The sequence below is a fragment of the Apteryx mantelli genome, chromosome 3 (assembly GCF_036417845.1).
Source record: "Apteryx mantelli isolate bAptMan1 chromosome 3, bAptMan1.hap1, whole genome shotgun sequence".
Lineage (NCBI taxonomy): Eukaryota > Metazoa > Chordata > Aves > Apterygiformes > Apterygidae > Apteryx > Apteryx mantelli.
Window position 1 is genome coordinate 77,505,867 of NC_089980.1, and position 20,803 is coordinate 77,526,669.

At 38.3% G+C, this 20,803-nt stretch overlaps 1 protein-coding gene across 3 annotated transcripts in view; it reads right to left on the reverse strand.

Moving 5' to 3' along the window:
* TMEM200A (transmembrane protein 200A) overlaps positions 1–20,803 on the reverse strand; it is a 61,763-nt gene that overhangs the window by 11,542 nt on the left and 29,418 nt on the right. The window contains exon 1 of one of the 3 annotated variants that reach the window (XM_013959144.2): positions 16,742–16,762. The exons of 1 other annotated variant lie outside the window; for it this stretch is intronic. Coding sequence is in view for 1 of the 2 variants with exons in the window: in XM_013959143.2 (XP_013814597.2) it covers positions 13,664–13,668 (5 nt within the window). In the remaining variant the exon portion in view is untranslated. Of the gene's footprint in view, positions 1–13,663; positions 13,728–16,741; positions 16,763–20,803 lie in introns of those variants that run through there. One more of the 3 variants, XM_013959143.2, reaches the window with a different exon arrangement.

Genomic DNA, 20,803 nt, shown 5'->3' on the forward strand with positions numbered 1-20,803 from the left:
GAGGAAAAGAAGGTGATCAGGAGTAGTCAGCATGGCTTCACCAAGGGGAAATCATGCCTAACCAATCTGATAGCCTTCTATGATGGAATGACTGGCTGGGTAGATGAGGGGAGAGCAGTGGATGTTGTCTACCTAGACTTCAGCAAGGCTTTTGACACTGTCTCCCATAGCATCCTCATAGACAAGCTCAGGAAGTGTGGGTTAGATGAGTGGACAGTGAGGTGGATTGAGACCTGGCTGAATGGCAGAGCTCAGAGAGTTGTGATCAGCGGTGCAGAGTCTAGTTGGAGGCCTGTAGCTAGCGGTGTCCCCCAGGGGTCAGTACTGGGTCCAGTCTTGTTCAACTTCTTCATCAATGACCTGGATGAAGGCACAGAGTGCACCCTCAGCAAGTTTGCTGACGATACAAAACTGGGAGGAGTGGCTGATACACCAGAGGGCTGTGCTGCCATTCAAAGAGACTTGGACAGGCTGGAGAGGTGGGCAGAGAGGAACCTCATGAAGTTCAACAAAGGGAAGTGCAGGGTCCTGCACCTGGGGAGGAATAACCCCAGGCACCAGGACAGGTTGGGGGTTGACCTGCTGGAAAGCAGCTCTGCCGAGAAGGACCTGGGAGTGCTGGTGGACACCAAGTTAAGCATGAGGCAGCAATGTGCCCTTGTGGCCAAGAAGGCCAATGGTATGCTGGGGTGCATCAGGAAGAGTGTTGCCAGCAGGTGGAGGGAGGCGATTCTCCCCCTCTACTCAGCCCTGGTGAGGCCGCATCTGGAGTACTGTGTCCAGTTCTGGGCTCCCCAGTACAAGAGGGATGTGGCACTACTGGAGCAAGTCCAGCGAAGGGCTACAAAGATGTTTAGGGGACTGGAGCATCTCTCTTATGAGGAAAGGCTGAGAGAGCTTGGCCTGTTTAGCTTGGAGAAGAGAAGGCTGAGAGGAGATCTTATCAACGTGTACAAGTATCTGAAGGGAGGGTGTCGAGAGGATGGGACCAGACTCTTTTCAGTGGTGCCCAGCGACAGGACGCGAGGCAATGGGCACAAACTGAAACACAGACACTTCCATCTTAACATGAGGAAAAACTTTTTCACTGTGAGGGTGACAGAGCACTGGAACAGGTTGCCCAGAGAGGTGGTGGAGTCTCCTTCTCTGGAGATATTCAAAACGCGCCTGGATGCAATCCTGTGCAATGTGCTCTAGGTGACCCTGCTTGAGCAGGGGGGTTGGACTAGATGATCTCCAGAGGTCCCTTCCAACCTCTGTGATTCTGTGATTTCTCTCTTCTCCTTAGCAGCGCACCACCTTAATACCTCTCTCTTCTCTCAAATCACTAGCATCACCTTAACTGTACTGGTATAAACTAAATTTTTTTTTTTCAGAGACTGTCTAACTAATAAACATCCAATTAAGCTCTCAGCAACTGTTCTCAACTTGCAGTTAGCTTTGAAGCGTGATGCTTCTATTTCAGGTGCCTGAAACCTTATTTGATTTTTTCAACTATTTTCATACAGTATTTTGCAGATATTACTTCCACCTACAACTTAGTCCTTTGAAGACAAATATAGTGATTTGAATTATACTGAGATCGTACATTTAATTTTAAATGTGTACCAGCAGCAAAGACAGGAAACAGCCTGAAGAATACTAGAATAGTATTTCTATAATATTGTTTTATTCCAGATAGATTTCAGTGTCTCTTATGACTTATGAACTTTGTTGTTTGCATGAAGACTTCTTTTACTTCTTTTACTAAAAAAATGTGGAACATTTAGTGCTTGAAAAATGACTGAAATTTATTTACATGGAATTATCAGGACTGTACATACTATATCCCTGTACTTTAGTTTTATATAAAACTTCCTGCAAAGATCAAATCTTGTGTTTCAGCAAAGAATTAAAGTTAAGTGCAGTAAGAAATAAAGTGTAACAGAACCTGGGTTATACTACCACAGCATCTCCTGTATTATTATTTCAGCTGATTAGGAAGTTTATTTCCTGCTAGTATTCATTCCTGCTAGTATTCATTATAGTTTAAGAGATTCAATTCCAAATTTTAACGAGAGGACAAATTTTAACATCAGGGAAAGTTTCCTTTACCTTTGACAAACCCGGAGTCCTAGGAATGAAAGATGTATAAGAGAGACTGTTTACCCATAAAATATTTCTCAAAATCCAGAATGCAAATGATAACATAGTAAGAGAACTGGCAACACAACAGGGCAAACAAATCAATACTAAGCTGTATTTGACAGAATACATCTATATTTTGCTGCTGAATGATGTTTATCTATGTGTTATCTCTGCATAGAGGTTGCCTTTTCATGCAATTTAGTCCTTCTCAAAGGCAAAAATTTGCTCTTTTAGACCAATTTTATAGGCCCCAAGGGATTAATCTTTCTGGTAGAGGTAACACAGCAACAGCCAAAGAGAGGGTAGTTCCACAAGAAGCAGAAAGATCATCCCAAATTACATTTCTGTTTAGTAGTAGTTTCACAAGCAGTCCCCAGGTGCCTAACACATCAATGGCACTATCTTATCACGCATCTCTCTCCTCATATCTATTTCTCAAAAAATAAGCTGACTTGGACAGATTAAAAAGGAAAAGCAACTGAGAGGCATCTTTTGTATTCATGATTACAGATATTTTGAGTGTACCTTTAATTGACAATAGGCAAGATGAAAGCACATGAAATGTGGTACTAAAAATCTTCATAACCTCAGCTGAGATTTTAAAGTCATGTTAGCAAAAGCCAAGGATAGAAAATTGAGTGCCTGTTTAAAACATTAAGGCTTTGAAATTTCCAGCTGAAACAAACCCTTTGGGTTCAAATTCCCTTTAATGTTGCCTCTTTTAGACTGTGAAAGGATAAGCTTAGGAACTAATCATGTCCTCTTAACCTCCTGGTTGCTAGTCAGGTTATGGAAGTAGGACAAATCATGCAAACAGTTTCACAGCACAAAAAGGAAAAGGCAGGCGGCACATGGGTCATGCAGTGCAAGAATACCAGGGTTTCTTGTGACAGCAGTAGCAGAAGGTCCATAGCAGAGATTAAAAACTGAGGTTTCCTGGATACTGGTGGATCATGCAGCTGTATCGAATGGTCTGTAGTTGCTTTACAGTAGCATATTAAACAGTAAAAACTTTGCACTCATAAGTGGAAAACAAAAGCTTGGTATTAAGGATATATCAAAATCTTTGAGGAAATTTGTGGTCTGACTGTGATCCATTAATCTAAAAAATCTAAGCACCTTGGTCTGGCAGTGGTTTTCAAATCTGTACTGTACTGGTCCAAGCAAAGCCGCAGGGGTCCATTAGTTACCTCTAAAGAATCTAGGAAAGATAACTAGGACAGGCATGTCAGCACATTACATATAGACACTTCTATATGAAGTTAGTTTTTACTGCTTTGAGGAATCCAGGGGTCTGCAAATTGTAAAGGACAGAAAACCACTGAACTAGAATGGATCTGGAGTATGAACTGAATACACATTGGGAACAAAAGGGAAGGAGCTTATTGTTCCACTATAAAAAGTTGAATATTGATACATAAACTAAGAAGAGAAAATGAATTTTTAAAAAACAAATCCAGGCTCTTATGAGAGTTATATAAGTCAACAGCTCTCATTTTGATAGGTATTTCTGTAACTGTACCATCACATTGGCTTGGAGCATATGCAAAGAGGTACTTTTATTTTGTATAAAGAGCCACAGATCCCTTTCATGAAAGCGACTTTGACTCAACTTTCAGAAGTGGCAAGTAGCTGTTGGAGCTCCCTTCTTTTACTATAAGTAGGGACACCTAGTTGGCAAAAACAGTATCAAGTGATTATTTTCATGTATTTGCTATATTCACACTGAATATATCAAATCTCTGTTTGGGATCACATTTACCAAATTTAATTAGCAAGCCTGGGCCATGGCACTTTCTGTTCTGAGCTTTATGACTGTCTACTTCCTTGTGTTAAAGCAGGACTTTCACAGCTTGGAAAGTTCAAGTATGATTGCGAATAAGCCAGCTTCCTAATCTAGCCTTCCCCAAGCTGATATACTAAGTGTCTGCATAGTGACTCAGTAGACAGGTTACCAAATTACTCCAGTTCACAAAAATTACAGTTAAAAAAACCTCTAATCCTCTACTATTATTAACAAAAAAAATCCCAGTAAACACACCAGTCTTATAAAATTACACTTTATTACTGTTACGTGAACCTCTTAAGAAGGAGTAGGACTTATTCCAAGGAGGAATAGGACTTAGTATCACTACCTGAACTTTCACAGCTGATCAGTTTGCATCCACAGCAATGCAAGCCTCTCCTTCCTTTGGAAAGCATACAGAATGAGCTTGTAGAGTGCCATTAGATACTTTAAAAGAAAATTTGGAATATACTTTCCATGACAGCTGTCTCAGCAGGTCAGAGCCCTGGTTCATTTATGCAATGTGGACATGAGATCATAAGATCACTTGATAATTCAGGCTGGAAGGGGCCTCAGGAGATCTCTGGTTCAACCTCCTGCTCCAAGGTGGGTCAGCCCTATCAGACCAGGTTGCTCAGGGCTTTTTCTAGTCAAGTCTAGAATACCTCCAAGGACAGAGCTAGCAAAACCTCACCAGGCAACCTGCTCCTCTGCCTGTCTGTCGTCATGGGTAGAAGGTTTCTCCTTATACCCAGTCTGAACCTCTCTTGTTGCAACTTATGCCTGTTGTCTCTCAATCTCCCAACATGCCCCACTGTGAAGAGCTTGTCTCCAAATTCTTGATGACCTCCTCATAGATCCTGGGGGTTGCTGTTAGGCCCCACAAAGCCATCTATTCTCCAGGCTGAACCAGCCCTAGTCCCTGAGCCTCTCCTCATGTGGCGAGTGCTCCAGCCTCCAACCACCTCCACAGAACTTGTTCCAGTCTGTCAATTTTTTTCTTGTACTGAGAGTAGCCAAAACTGGAAGCAAGCCACAAGAGATCTGATCCTACCATTTTACTAATGTGAAATTCTGTTCTGAAATCACCTGCGATTTTATTTGGCTCTAAAATAACTTGAAATTGTGAACCAATAACTAACTATGGAATTTGAACTAAAAATTGCGAACTCATGAATATTGATAAATATCATAATAAGTTAAGTGAGGATGCCTGTTACTAACATTTGTGGAATGCCATGATTGCATTCTTTCAATTACACAAACCAAAAATCCCTTTTGAATGCTTTCATCACTTCAAGTTGCAATACACATCAATTATTTCAACTAGTATGCCAGGGTCAAAAGCTAGGTGAACACTGAGCAGTACTGCATAAAGATGAATGTCTGAACTGCTTACTCTCTTTACTGTTATTTCTTCTTCAGCCTGATTCTTCCAGTGGGTCTGTAATTCTGTGCAAAATCAGCAACTTTCAATATTGGCAGCATTACACAGAGCTCATTAGCCACTCACAAAAGCACAGAGCACACATCAAAGAGTGAAGAAAGCAACCTGAGTTTCTGTATTATGCTTTCAACACATTGCTCCATGACTTGGCCTAGATTTGTTCTACAAGCTTGTGCCTGGCCCAGTTGCACTCACTTATAAATTTGTGCCTCCTTCAACTACATCTGTTGATATGCTCCAGTAAATTTGGTGCAAGTCTACAGGAGTTCCTGAATCTTACCAAGGTAAAACTGATGTAATAGGAGGTTGGCACCTGATCTTATGCCTAGAACAACTTCTCAGTCATCATCCAATGAACCAAACATGTTCTCTTCACCCGCCACAATCAGAATCACAGAATCACAGAAGGGTTGAGTTTGGAAGGGACCTCTGCAGTTCATCTAGTCCAATCCCCTTGCTCAAGCAGGGTCACCTAGAGCACGTTTCCAAGGATTGTGTCCAGGCGACTTTTTAATATCTCCAAGGAAAGAGACTCCACAACCTCTCTGAGCAACCTGTTCCAGTGCTTTGTTATCCTCACAGTGAAGAAGTTTTTTCTCATGTTCAGATGGAACTTCTTGTGTTTCAGTTCGTGCCCATTGCCCCTCATCCTATTGCTGAGCACCACTGAAAACAGTCTGGCTCCATCCTCTCTACATCCTCCCTTCAGATACTTATAAGCACTGATAAGATCCCCTCTCAGCCTTCTCTTCTCCAGGCTGAATAGTCCCAGCTCTCTCAGCCTTTCCTCATATGACAGATGTTCCAGCCCCTTAATCATCTTTGTAGCCCTACACTGGACTCACTCCAGTAGTGCCACATCCCTCTTGTACTGGGGAGCCCACAACTGGACACAGTTCTCCAGATGTGGCCTCACCAGGGCTGAGTAGAGGGGGAGGGTCACCTACCTTGACCTGCTGGCAACACTCTTCCTGATGCACCCCAGGATGCCATTGGCCTTCTTGGCCACAAGGGCACATGGCTGCCTCATGGTTAACTTGTTGTCTACTAGGACCCCCAGGTCCTTCTCCACAGAGCTGATTTTCAGCAGGTCAGCCCCCAGCCTGTACTTGTGTATGGGGTTATTCCTCCCTATGTGAAGGACTTTGAACTTCCCTTTGTCAAACTTTATGAGGTTTTTTTTTGAGAGATGGGCCTGTCTCATGCATGACCAGCATAAACCTACCTGCCTCATCATCTTTGCATCTGATTTCTAAAATTTGTAGCTACTCTGCTCTAAGTAGCTGTATCAGCTTAGCTCATGTCCTAGATGAGACACTAAGGAAGTACAAGTTCTCAGGCATGGGATATATATTTTTGGAATAATTACTGAAACTTCTGAATTCACTGTAATTAATTATCAATAAATTGAGAATTGTAACCTGTTTTCAGAAATGTACATTGAGAACTTTTCAACTTGTGCATACAATTTTCTTTTCTTATGCACTCATGTGCCATGTCTTATTTCAAAATACATTATAGAACTGGAACAAAAATCAAAAGCGAGCTAAGAAAAGACTGAGAGAAGAAAAAGGAGAAGAAGCTTTATAAGATTTCAAGAAAAGGTGCTTTAGAAGGGGAATAACTAATAAAGCTCTTGCATTGTTTTCTTGGAATTCCATTGAAAACAATAGAATATGCACACAGAAAAATAAACCTGGATATACTTATGTATTTGCTTATAGTTGCTTGCATTTTCCATTTTGTTTGAGTTCTTCTACTAAAAAAACAGCCAGCCTTTTTTTTATCCTAATTTGAGTAAGGTGATAGCTGTCCTTTATGACTAAAGTGACAAAATCTGTTTCTAAGCTATTTTAGCACTTTAGTTTGCATAAATCCATTTTCTAGTGAAAACCAGTACTGCAACTGGAAATAGACACTGCCTATTTAACCAAATATTCAAAATTATTTTAGACACATTTGTCCATTCACATTATTAGAGTTCATATTTAGTAATCAGAAAAGACTGCTGGGTTATTTATGTTTATAGATGAAACAGACTATTTTAAATCTTTTACGCCATACAATCTATCTGCTTGCAGTATGAACTGAAAGAAAACCTCTGTATTGAAAATAATCACTTTAGCAGCACAATCTAATTTAAAATATGTAAAAGAGGGATGTGGGTATGTAAGTATTTATTTCAGTTTGCATTTTTTTTTTGTTTTTTTGTATTTTAGACATTACAAAGAATGTGGAAAAGGAGTTTCTTTCAGGAGCAAGAAAATGAAAGCTGCAAGATAATACTATAGCCCAGTAACCCTAGAACTAAAATACAAAATGCACAAAACTAATAGGAATTAAGAGCCAAGCTTACACAATGCAGATCAGAATATAGATCAAGCATCAACCAGAAGTCATGAAATAAATATTATAAAGGACTCTAGATGTTTCTGAAGGGTAGAATGTGTAAAAGCAGAATAAATAGTTTGTTCTGTGTCGTCCATTGCAAAAGAAAGGCATGACTAAACACTGTGGGGCTCAGTGTGCCAGAAGATGGATAAATTCAGTTTCCTAATAAAAAACAAGTATGAAACATAGTTCAAAATGTTCATTTACAAGCACTAGAACTTGCTTGTTCTTCAGGTCTTGCATGCAAAATCCCAAATGACTTTTGAGCAAAGCAGTGGTAGGCACTTGGTGTGGAGGTATAATAGCACAAACAATGGTGCAATGCTTGGGCTACCATTTATACTCACATTATCTAGCTCAACTAGCAATCTCTTAGCTTGAGATAGTCAGAAGCAAATTCTCCAGCTTAGACATACACTTAATGTAGGCAGTGACCAGCTGTCATGACATAAAACAAATGTCCTTATCTACATTACATGCTTAATTAATCATGTTAATTAGCATGTTCTAACAAGTACTATTTCCCAGTGCATAACAGTCCAATAATTGTAAGATCAAATAATATCAGGAACAAAGTGACACAGATAGCTAAAAGAAGGCTTAAATAATTTATATATGAGATATGAAATCAAAGCTATTTGCTCCACAACTAAGGTGCCCCAGCAAAACTTTCTTTCTGACCCAGAAAATACTTCTTGTTCTGTAAAAAATGTATCTTCGAAATTGCAGCATTCTCTGCATTGGAGACCTAGGACCAAGTTTTCATATACAGCCAACTGATACGACAGCCTAACTCTGAAGAGCACTTAGGTACCTACACCATGCAGTCCTATTTGAAAGTCTCAGCAGATGCCAGAGGTACAAAAAAGATGTTAAAAGTGCCTGACTTGGCAGAACTTAAGCACCTAGGACCAAAAACGTGACTGTGAAGGCCTCCACTGTCACCTGACCCTGAAAGCATGGCTTTAAATTAGTGGCCAAGACACCTGCCCAGGAAGTGGTACATCCTGGGTTCCAGGTCCCTCAATCAGCAGGAGACTTTTTCACGGAACAGTCATTTGAAAAGTAAACAAAAGGAGTTCTTGGAATAAGAACTGGAATTTAGACTCCCTGAGTGCTCCCAGCCATAATGTGAGAGTGTTTATATGGCCAATGGCAATAACTGCTTCAGTACAGTTGTGGCCTTATGTTATAGTCATGCTTGTCTGGTTTATCATTGCCTTTTGAAATCTTCTTTGACAACCATGTTCAAAAGAGCACTAAAAAACCATGGGTCTGTTTTAGGGTGTTTTTTACACTGAAGATCTTTGTGCAAGTTAACTTATTCTGCCAAAAACCAAGATAAGTTAGCCCTCTTCTAAGGTCTATGTTGCCACAACTAGCAACAACAAAATATCTGTGCTTTCTCATTTAAAGACAGTTCCAGCACCTCTACACTAACTTTCAGTGATTCAGTAGTGCAGGTGGACTCTCAGACAATTATAAAACTATTTTCACCCACAGGGGCAAGAATAAATAGTGTAACTGTGCACAATGTTTAGGTTACTCTGTGTTAGCAAACCTATTAAATCAGGATACATCATAGTTATTATTAGGGCATTATTGATAACGGAATGAAAATCCTCTTGAGTCTCAGGAATCCCACAAAAAGAAGTAAACTGGTTAGTGATGGTATCTCCAATATGTCAGCAATAGTTTCAAATGCTAGATATGGGAACTGCCTCTTGAAAAACAAAGTGTAGTGAAGCACTGTTTCATAGAGAATGGAAAACATCGTTCACAAAATACCACATTTAGCAAAAATAGTCAATTTTTTTGCCCACTGATAGATGCCATAGAAATAAATCACTATTAAATATACAGGAAAACTCCACCATGCCTTCAATAGCACATTAGAGTGAACTAGTAAGACATCCACATGGGGGCATCGTTAGAACTTACAAGCATTCATACTGCTACTCAGTTTGTTGACAGGTAATCACAAGTTACAAAGTACACATAAAGGAAGCAGTTTCAAGTCATGAAAAACAACAAATCAATACTGCACATGTATAAAATTATGGAAATGTCAAAATCAAGGCTTAAATTCATTTCTGGTGTGTAAATTATCCCTCACAAACAATTTCTTCTTTAACTGTCCCCATTACCATTTGCGTTATAGCGACATATAATAACCACTCTCTTTGCGCTATAATGCCCAAAACTAGAGATACTGCAAACAGTAAGAATCTACAGGGAGCCAAGTAACTTATCAATAATGCGATGCTAAGAGAATGGCACACTGAAACACTGTGGATTACATTTACAGAATTGTATCTGGAGCTTTAGTAGCAGAATTTACTTGCACAGATACATGATTTGCTTAGCAATTTTCTTTTTTTCTTTTACCCTGAACAACCCAACCTATGCTTAAACAGAAGGTGGAGGGAAAGCTATTGGCTGAAGTGGTTTACAGGTCAGTAAAGTCTATCCCTAAACATTTAGCATCTTTCTGCTTGAATTGTTAGAAAAAGTATCAGCGGCAACAGAAATCTGGAATGTGGAAGCTTTGAAAGCAAAGGAGACCAGCAAAGTGTCCCATGCTTTTATCCCGTTTCCCATATTGTGGGAGTTCCCTTTCTTCTAAAACCAAAAAATTCCTGGTTTGTACATAAAGCCAATAAAACAGAGCAAAAGAACTGCTTCCTATGCTACCTCCTTACTTCTACTTGCTTCCAGAATATCCATGTTTTGTTCGCACAGAAGACCGCATTCATCACAAAACTTTCTTTCATAAGGTCTTGCTTTCATACAAGGTCTGTCTCCCTCACCTCAGACATCTACACTCCATCCTATTGGCCTAAATTTCAAATATACACAGCTTGGCCCTGGGAGTGGCCTTCAAGGCCACTGAAATATGACAGAGCTGCTATTACTTCATTATGCATCTATGAATCAGCATGTGCCTGTCCTGCTGTTTGCAGAAAACCAGCTCCATTCAGTTATTCCAGTTATGTCCATGACACATTGATTCCATAATAGAAAGTTAGTGGAACAGTAGGCTGGCAGGCCTGAGAAAAATGAGAATATTCCTAATACATGAGGAATGGCAAATGGTACTGCTAGCCAAAAACTGATGACCTAGTTATAGATCTATTAATGGATGTGTTGTGCATAGCGTGTTAGCTTATCTAGTGTGCTGCTCAGTTTTAATGCTCTCCATTCATGAAGTCTACACACTTGTTTTAACATACTTGCACTACTCTGTGTAATTTAAAACAAGATCCCATTTGGCCACTATCATCGGAACAGGTGTTAACATTGATTGATATTAGATAATATTTTAATTTAAACAGGGGATGTCAACTTTTATTAGCAAGTATTATATGCTGTAATTTATTCACAAATTACTTGCAAAATCTTTTTTTTTTTTTAAGATCTTTGAGATCCTCATTTAAAATGCTATTGCTACATTACCTTATGCTATTAATATTTTACTTACTTTTCTTTAGCCTAGGTCTGGTCACTGTTAATTACAAAGATATATGTCAGTTTTGTTTTAATGGAAATCCTCCTGACTCGCACAAAGCCAGCGTAACATTCAGAATAAAGCATGTTAAATATGCATGACTGAAGTTATTTAAGGCACCCATTTAAAACTTTGGTTGATCTGTGATGCAAATACAGACAGCATAAACAACCAACAGATGGTTTGTATATAGAGTTAAAAGTCAAAAAAAGAGAAAATACAGAGCCAAATATTTTCCAGTTAATGTAAAATTTATATTTAGGTCTTATTGCTTTAGGGTCTTTTCAGCCCATCACAGAGCACTTGCTGGTATCGGTCAGTTTGTTGTGTCTAAATCTTTAACCCAATTTCTAGACATATTGCTGATGAGAAAAGAAGGTCAGTAAAACTCTCTCATCAGACTACTGAGTAGCAACAGATATATTGTGGGTTACCTACTTACCTACTGGAAAATTATCCACTATGTGTAAAAAAAGCAGGAAGAAGAAATAGGAAAAGGGACATAAATTGAAAATGTAGCTATAGATTGAGCAGTAAGAAGTTTCCAGCAGTCCACCATACAGCTTTCACTTCAGAGTACAGGGTAAAGGGTAAAATACTATGTCACCAGTTAATTATTTTTCAATAGAAGGCTAGCAATGTTTTACTGAATTACTTTAAATACATTTATTTAGACAGCTAAAACAAAAACTGAAAACAAAATGAAAAACATCCATGCATAGTTGAGGACATTTATTAGAATTTATAAAAAAAATTATTTTTCAACAAATACCTATTTATGATTCTACTTGTCTCACACTTGTGTTTAAACCAATCAATGCCTGTTCCACCCAGTGAAAAGACAGTACCAATGCCAATGTAAGTATAAAATAAGAGGCAATAGATAAATACAAGAGGTATTACAGAATAGTTGAGATCATCAGGATTACTGTAGTTAACAACCAGTGCACGTCTGTAGTATAACCATTCTCCAGTGTTGCAAGATACTGTCCTAACCCAGGCCAATTCTGAATACAGATACTAAGTCAGCTTATTCATATCCTTGCAGAAACCTTGAGGGTCTTAAATCTGCAGAAGAGGTGCTTGCTGGAAAATCATGAGCAAAGTCAATGGGTTAGGTAATCGGATTAGTATTTATTTATATGTAAGTGAGTTCATTAAAGGACTAAAATGTGAAGAAAAGAGTTAGTGCTTGTTCAAGGCAATGAAAGTACTGCAGCAACAACATCCAGCCACAGGAAGCCAGATATATGAGATAGTAAAAGAACAAACATTATTTTTTCAAAAATGTGCCGAAGAATTAGCAGAGCAAATATTACAAGGAGAAAGTTCCATGCAACATGAAGGGAGCTTGACATTTGAAATAGTGGCTGATAGAGCTGCAAACATGAAGGACCACCCAGAGTGAATAAAGAGGCAGAAGAGCATGCAGAGAGATGAACCAGATCAGGCAACTATGTGCAAACAGCCTGGAATGTCAGAGATAGAATGTAATTTAACCAATGCAAATGCCAAAAAATGAAGATAACAATTGAGAGCAGGCTAGGAGGCAAGCAAAAATCAAATGAACCAAATGACCTAAACAAATGAGAAAGAAACATGACAGATGAGAATGAAACCAGAAGGAAAGGTAAAAGAAGCATCTCGTCATGAGAATTCTTTGATTTGCAGGAAATATGTAGGGTCTGTGGGAGTTAACTAGTCAGATACACTTGCAGCTGCTGGCAGATTTGGAAGCTGATTGTATCCTCCTGTTTCAGCTGGAGAGTAAGATTTTACAGAACAAGAACCTCCTTTTCCTTTCACATCACATTGTTTTTCTTTCATAGGAAGGAACAACTATCATTTGTACAGAGGCTGAAATGACCTCTTACCAGATGCTTCTTTCAGGCTTCGCATTTCTTCCTCAGTTTTCATTAGCCTGGAACATCACTAAGACACCAACAAGAAAACAACAATACAGAGCTTGCTACAGTCCTCGCAGAAGTCATGGAGTGCTCTGTAATGATTCAGTATAACCAGTAATTGGTGAAAGAAGTACATAGCGCTCAGAACTGTCCATAAGCACCTAAGCCTCAGACAGCTACGTAAGCTGGCTCCCTTGAAAAAGAGACTGGGTTACCCTAGTATATGCATGCTGCTTCTCTTGCTCTTTCTTGATATCACAGGCTGTGGTTATACGCCAGGCACGTCCAAACTGGGAGCGTTCCAAATTCCAGCCAGCTCGGATGCTTTTGCCTTTCAAATAGCTGTGAATTTGAGAAAATGTTTACCACACGTTTTTTGCAATTTTTCACAGCTGAGTTGCTGAGTGGGTGAAAGAATGGGTCAGAATAAAGGACATGCTGCTGTAGCCCTTGAAAGCTAAATTTGGAACAGAAAGATCCAAAGATAAGATACTTACCACATACCAGAAATATAGTTGCAATGCTGTCAGAAAATAAGATAGAACATGTGGATATTTTTGTTGCTGCAGTAAATCCTTATTTGTTATCATGCTTTATCGAGTACCTTTAGAAGACTTCCGGTCACTGGCAGATTGTGAACATGAATATCCCTAGCATTGCAGATCAACTTAAAGCTGTGTTTAGATATTTCGTTTGAACAGTTCATCTCCATACAGTTCCATATCACACTTCTCCAAGTCATGGAAAGATACAGTAGAGCTCTGTTAGCTGCTTACTGATAACTTGTGGCAGTCTTTTGCAGCCCTTGCACAGAAAAAGCCTTTCATATATGTAGGAAAAGTCAATGTCAATACCGAGCCTGCTGGTCTCTGAAGAGAAGTGCTGCCACTACGTGCCTTTGCCATGAGAGTAGCACAACAGTCAGTTCATCACTGCCAGGCATGCTAAAAGCAGGGACACAGAATTAGAACCATAGTGATTGATATTTGTCTGCTTTATTTAAGCTGACTGGAATCAGAAAACAGATACTCAACCGTGCTGTCTCATCTTAACTTTTCAGATCATGATCCATATACAGACCCACAAATTCAGCCAGAAACCCTCACACTCGAGAAGCAAAAATATGATCAATTTTATAGGAAGTGTCTTTGTGTATTCCTGAGATAATGGAGGTAGATCAGAATCTTAGTGGATTCTGTAACAGGAAAAATGAGTCAGCTTGCTTTGGGATCAGTGGGACAGATTCCTAAATAATCCTTAAATCTGCCTAGAAGGAATTATTACTTCTCCATCCTCTACATCATACCAAACAAGACTCCCATGCATACAGAACCTTCTCGACAAAAAATTCCCATTTATACTAAAATCATTACAGAAACATCAGGAAGGAGTAATAGTGTTCATGACACCATGATCCACTGGTGCCTTAAATACTATACTGTATGACCCTGCTCTCAGAGGATCAGCATATGTGAGGAGATTCTAATTTTCTTTCTACTTGAAGTATAACATAAATCATGTAATTCCTAAAGCAGGACCATGATGTCACCTGAAGTGCTTTCAGAACTGCTAGGACATTCAAGTCTCAAGTCCTGAGACCTGTCAGCTAGACAGCAGAGGTGGCCAGAAGCAGAGATATGAATGCGGCATCTTACTCTACCTTTGCAATTCACAATCCATACACGATGCAGCACCCTACTCCTTCCCTATTCTATTCTACTGTTGTTATACTCATGAAGAAGCGTAGTGACATCTGTCCTTGGTGAGTGTCATATGATCCTACTTGCATCATACCACAGTGTAGTACTTGTTCTGAAAAGGCATTACTGAAGAACATTGATGAAGTGCAATACAGCCAACAGAGTATTTCTATGAAACCTTCAATTTTCTAGCACTTCCTGATTATCTTCTGATTTGAGCTGTGTGACCCAGCAGAGCATTAACATTGATTTTTGAATTTAATTACAGACACTCTGGCTTGGAGAGCTGTGACATGCTGAAATTCAATTGAATTGGGCTTGCCCTGGCCTCCTCCTAATACACACTGTACTGATTAATCCAGCCTTGTTCTTATTTTCTGCAGTGCAGGATACATTTAATCTTCCCCATTCCTTCATACTGAATGCTGTCCTCCATTTGCATTCCTGATTCAGCACTGCCTAACCACACACCCCACATCAGCTTCTTCTACTTCTTTGAATCAGTTATCACAGAAACATATTGCTTTAAAAAAGACACAGAAAATAAGAACAAGATGAAGGAAGGGCACGTAGGAACTTAGCATGTGTACTGGGGAGGGATTTACAGATTTAGATTTTTATAGGATGCATTAGGAATATGTTATTCAGAACAACTTTATTCATCTATGTTTTTATTCCTGTCCTTTCCCTTTGACAACATATGTGGTGCTATTAAACCTCAATTTTTAAGAACCTTTATTTCACTGATAATGTAACTAGGTTACATTCATGCAGTGCCAACTCTGAGGACTGATGTTAGCTGTGGATTAATGACAAATATTTATTTACTCCACTGGCTAAGGGAAAGGATCAGTAAGAGATGCTAGTTAAAGCTAAGAACTCCTGATTCATGTTTCTTACCCATAAAATCATGAGTAGACTCCAATATACCAGAACCTGCTCTTAGTCAATATCACAATAAAGTCATGTTCCAGGATGTCCGGAAAATAGCTATAAAAATTATGTCATCAGGAGATTATTATCAGTAGAGTTTAAAAAGACTTTAAAAAGTTGAATAACCATTTCCCCTACATGGAATAATTGATGCATAAAAAAAGCTTAGGGCAAAATTTTAAAGAGTGATTCAGTACTTTTTTCAGAAGTTACCTGGAACTTTCATTCAAAATCAAGCTTGAGCTCCCAAATTACTTAGAAGTTTCTGACACTTTTACCCTTAGGCCCTGAACCTGCAATTAAACAGAGTTTAGCTTTAAGCATTTAAGCATTAGAGCTTCCCAGTTTCCAGCTATTAATTGGGCCAGGGCTGTTTGGCTCTGATGCTACAATATCCCAATACCCTCTTCAGATCCATATTTACTAATCACAACATAATTAAGTTACAACTGTTGCCCTTCCACAGTAGACAACTATTCCTTCCTCATACCTGCCTTATTCTCTGCATACATGAATTTTACAAAGAATTGGTTTTTACAAACTTCAGGCAAGCTTTCAACTGATGAATTCAGATCTTGCTATCTATAGAACTATTCTGTAAGGCTTTACCATCTGTCAGTCTTTGTTAATGGGAAAACAAGGAAAACCACTTTAAACAAAAATATGGAAGCCATACTACTGGCTTTTCTAATCTGTTTTTAGGGTGACGCCTGTCATTTTGAGACATAATCTTTGGCATTTTTCACTCTTTATTTCAGCAGTCCAGTCTGTTTGAGATGTTGAACTGCATACAAAAAGCAGGCTTAAATTATGTTAAATGATGCCCAAGTTCAGGAATTACTCCTTTAAATTATAGTAGGATTTATATAACAATGAAACATATGATGTGTGTTTGTGTGTGTAAAAGAACACTATTAATTTAGAAATGGTTAGCAAACTTACTATTAAAGATAGATCAGTCTTTTGCTGAGGGGCTTTTCTAATTATAAAGTCTTTCAATTTCTTTCTTTAAAAAACGTTTCTTTGAAGTTCACAGCACACCTTAAATCTGAAGAACTCTCCTGTAGTAAATTACAGGGGAGGGGAAAAAGAATAATATATATTAAACGTTCATGCAAAACATTCTTTAACATAAAATAGTAGAGTGACATATGGGCAACATCAATAGTTTTTCCAAAAGCTCTCTGTCAGCTGAGTATTTAACCTGGTGACTTAGCATCAGTATTATTAATATGTTTAGTAACAAGAACGCAGATATATGGATGTATATTCAAAGGGATGACAAGTTGTATGTCTTTCTATTGTTATATGAAGGATTACACAAGAGGTACATTATTGCATATACCACACACTTATTTGTTTACACATAAATAAATAAATAGTATAAACAAATTATACATGGTTTTGTTTGTTTTTCTTTATACAGGCTGCCTTGCTTAAACGTTAAAGCTGGCCTTTAAACAACATCTTCTACCACAAGTATCACTTCATGTTTTAAATTTAATATTCTACTGTTCAGCATTAATTGTGATTTTTCTCCATTCAAAATGAAAATGAAACCCATTCTTTTACCATGTCAAGTAGAGCATTTTAACATTCAAAATAACTTCTACAAATACAAATTCTTGGCAATTAGGTGAAAATGTCTCTCTGGATTTTTTTTTAAATACTCTCTCATCAATGCTGTTCTTACAATCAAACTAAAATCTAGGGGGGAAATGTGGTTTCATCCCTTTAGCAGCGGTAAAGGTAGCATAATTTATTGTTTTAAAAATACAAGACTGGAAGGGGTATCTGGTTCATTACTTTACAATCAAACCCTTTTATACTCTCTATCAGTAAATCTACTGCCCCTGTTTTAAAGGTGAAATGTTTTGTTCCCATCCCCCCATTGGGATCACTATGCCCTAGAAATCTTTTTCTCACTTCCAGCTCCGTTTTATTCCTGGATAGTTTAGGTTCATTTGTCTCACACGTTTTTGTGCAAACTTTGTCCTTCAGCTGACATATTTATCTTCTGAGCTTTCATTTTGTTGAGCTAAACAAGCCAAGTTTTCCAAAATAGTTGAAGTATTTTTGATTCAAGCTGTATTTGTGATGTTGAAACAACCCATTGTTGTTTCTCTTTCTAATGAAATAATTTGTAAAGGTACTTCCAGAATTCTTAGTAGTATTAAGCAGCCCAGATTCTACACTTCTTCTATTCTCTGAGTACTTGTTTGATTCACCAGTGCATTAAATGCATGCTGAACTTTCAGAACATGAATACTGCAGTTGGCCTTGACAGCATTACTTATGTGCTTAACACTTGCTAAGCTAAAATTTGTTAAGCTCCACACATTGTTCAGTTGAAGCAATATGCACCGCAAATTGCAGACTGGGACCAACAGAGCTGGAAATCAGGATCTGATGTGGCCAATACAAATAACAAGCACAAGAGCAGGTACAATGAGGACAAGGAACAGGAAGGAATAACCTAGGGCAAACTATTCTTTTTGTTTGAAGCTCACTTTCAATATAGAAATTCTTATTTCTTAAGACGACTCTAATGATCATGTACATCATGTTCACATACAATGCATTTGATGATTAGAAATCAAAAAAGAGAAAATCACTGTACCTGGTATCAATCAATAATTGAGGGTTTTGCTCTTTGCAAAGTATCTAAATTGTTTCAAACAATGTTATTTTTAAGCTGAAGTCTATTACAATGAATAAATGCAAAAATATTATTTGTGAAACATCATCAGATATTACAGGCTGAAAAAAATGCCCTATCCTATAGTGTACACTTGAATATTAAACTCCATTTATGCATTCATGCAACACAAAGCAAATATTCAAGTATCATGCTATTTCTTCTGCTCCTCCTTTCCCAAATTCTAAATATACGTTTCCCTGTTTCTGAAATAATGATAGTAATGGGAACAAGAGGTGGGTTGCAGCCTTTGGTCCCATCAAGAGTTGCAAGGAAACATGGAAACTGAATTAAAGTTTTGACAAACAAGTGAAGAATCAAATACTCAGTGTTACAAGGGGGTGAATGTTTCTCAGATGCATGGCCTGGGATTGGATCCTAATAATCTCCTATTCATGCAGGTCTTTCCTGAAATGTAATCCTGCTGAAATTCCTTTGTAAAAGATTCACACAGAGACACTGAGGAGCTCACATAAGTAAGTATTGCAGGATCAGGCTGATTCTTTTAAATGGACTGCAGGTTTTAAGATTTCTATAGTCCAGCACTGTTATTGTCTTCCGCTTTTTAGCAGTTTCAGAAGGATCCACAATTCACTTTTTACTGAGAGGTGATTTTCATCCATAAAAGGACATTTCTGCAAATCACTGTTTTTGATCCTGCAAACAGTTGAAAAAGGCTTACATTCTTCATACTTTTTATCCCTGTGCTTGCTTCTGGGTTGTTTGGGGGGTTGAGATTTTTTTCCCAAGCTGCCCTATTTTTTCCTCACTTTCATCTCAATTGATTTTCTTAAACTCTTTACATGTCTGACAACTGTAAAAAACAATGCAAAAAAAATGTTTTAGATTGTTCTTCCCAAATACTGAAGACACTGTGTACTAACAGCTAACACAGTAAGAGGGAGAATATACAGATGTCTTCAGCAAACACTGAAAGGCTCAAAGTCTTTTTCTACCCATAAAGGGGTAATTCCATAGTAACAGAGAATATGCAACATCTTATGTTCTAGACTGTCAGTCAATAATAACAATACTATGAAAGCATAAATACAAGTGCTCCACTGTGTAACAGGAAGAACACTGTTTCAAAATTTGGCTTCAGAACAATTATCCAGTTGTGAGAATTAAGCCAGTAGTAATTGTCCAACTTGGTTATAAAGCAAGCAGAACGTTAATCTTTTTTGTATTTGTTGCACTGGTGAATGAAGGCAGTGCTACGCCTAGCCTGTTATCTTCCCTCTGACTGGTAACACACGCAAGAAGCCTTGTGTTGTCAATTACAAGGCAAACCAACCACAGAAAACAAAGTCCTCCCTAAATACCTCTTCCATAACAAAAAGTGACTGCTTTAGTTTTCCGCTATTACAGCTAGAAATACTGTCAGTAAATATCTAATCTTTTGAAGTACACAAAGTTTTTCATTTCTAATATGAAATGTGAAATCTTGTTTCCTTTGATTAGTTTTAATTTATTTGTTTAATACAGCTTGGTTCTCATGTGGATGAAGAGAAAGGCCCCCATGCCTTCTCGTTATACTCGGTGATTTGTCTTCATCCCATCTCCCATCATCTATCCCTTATCTGAGGTTCAATCCTTTCAGACTAGCTTCTTCTAAGAAATCTGTTCTTTGTGAGAACAATTCTCACCAAAACTTTCCTTTTGCCACTCCAGATTCTGTTTCTCATAGTCTTTTGTCTCCTCCACTCCCAGCTGCCATCAGCATGAATTAAGAGTAGCTGAAGATCTATATGTTAGACTGTAAATTCTATGGGGCAGACACATCGAACACGATTCTTCGTTGTCTTCCACACTGTGCGGCAGATGACACCCACGCACAGCAGGGCAGATACATCCCTATTGCCTCGCAAGCTGTGCGGGAGCTGGCACCTATGCACAGCAGGGTATATATTTCACTAACTACTGTTCTAATGTGGTAGGGCATTCCCTCACACTTTGCATTTCCTCAAGTTGATAGCAAAGAACTAAGTCAATTAAATTTTGAAGCATTTTGAATTAACAGATATTTTTAAATGCTTTCTGTTGCTAAAAACATTTCAGAAATTAAAGCAAATACTCAGAACTCAGTTTGCTTTGAAACTAATTAGTGAATTCATTTGAAAACACAAAGCAAAGCTTTTCTTTCAGTTCTAGTGACTGAACAGAAGTGACCTCAGTGGAAGCATGCTGACTGACACTAACCAAATTTTGAGATCAGATTGTGTACTGTACTCCTCAGGGGAACGTTCTTAAAAGTAAGATAGACTTGCAGCCAGTGACACTTAAATGGACTCTTCGTTCTAAGCATA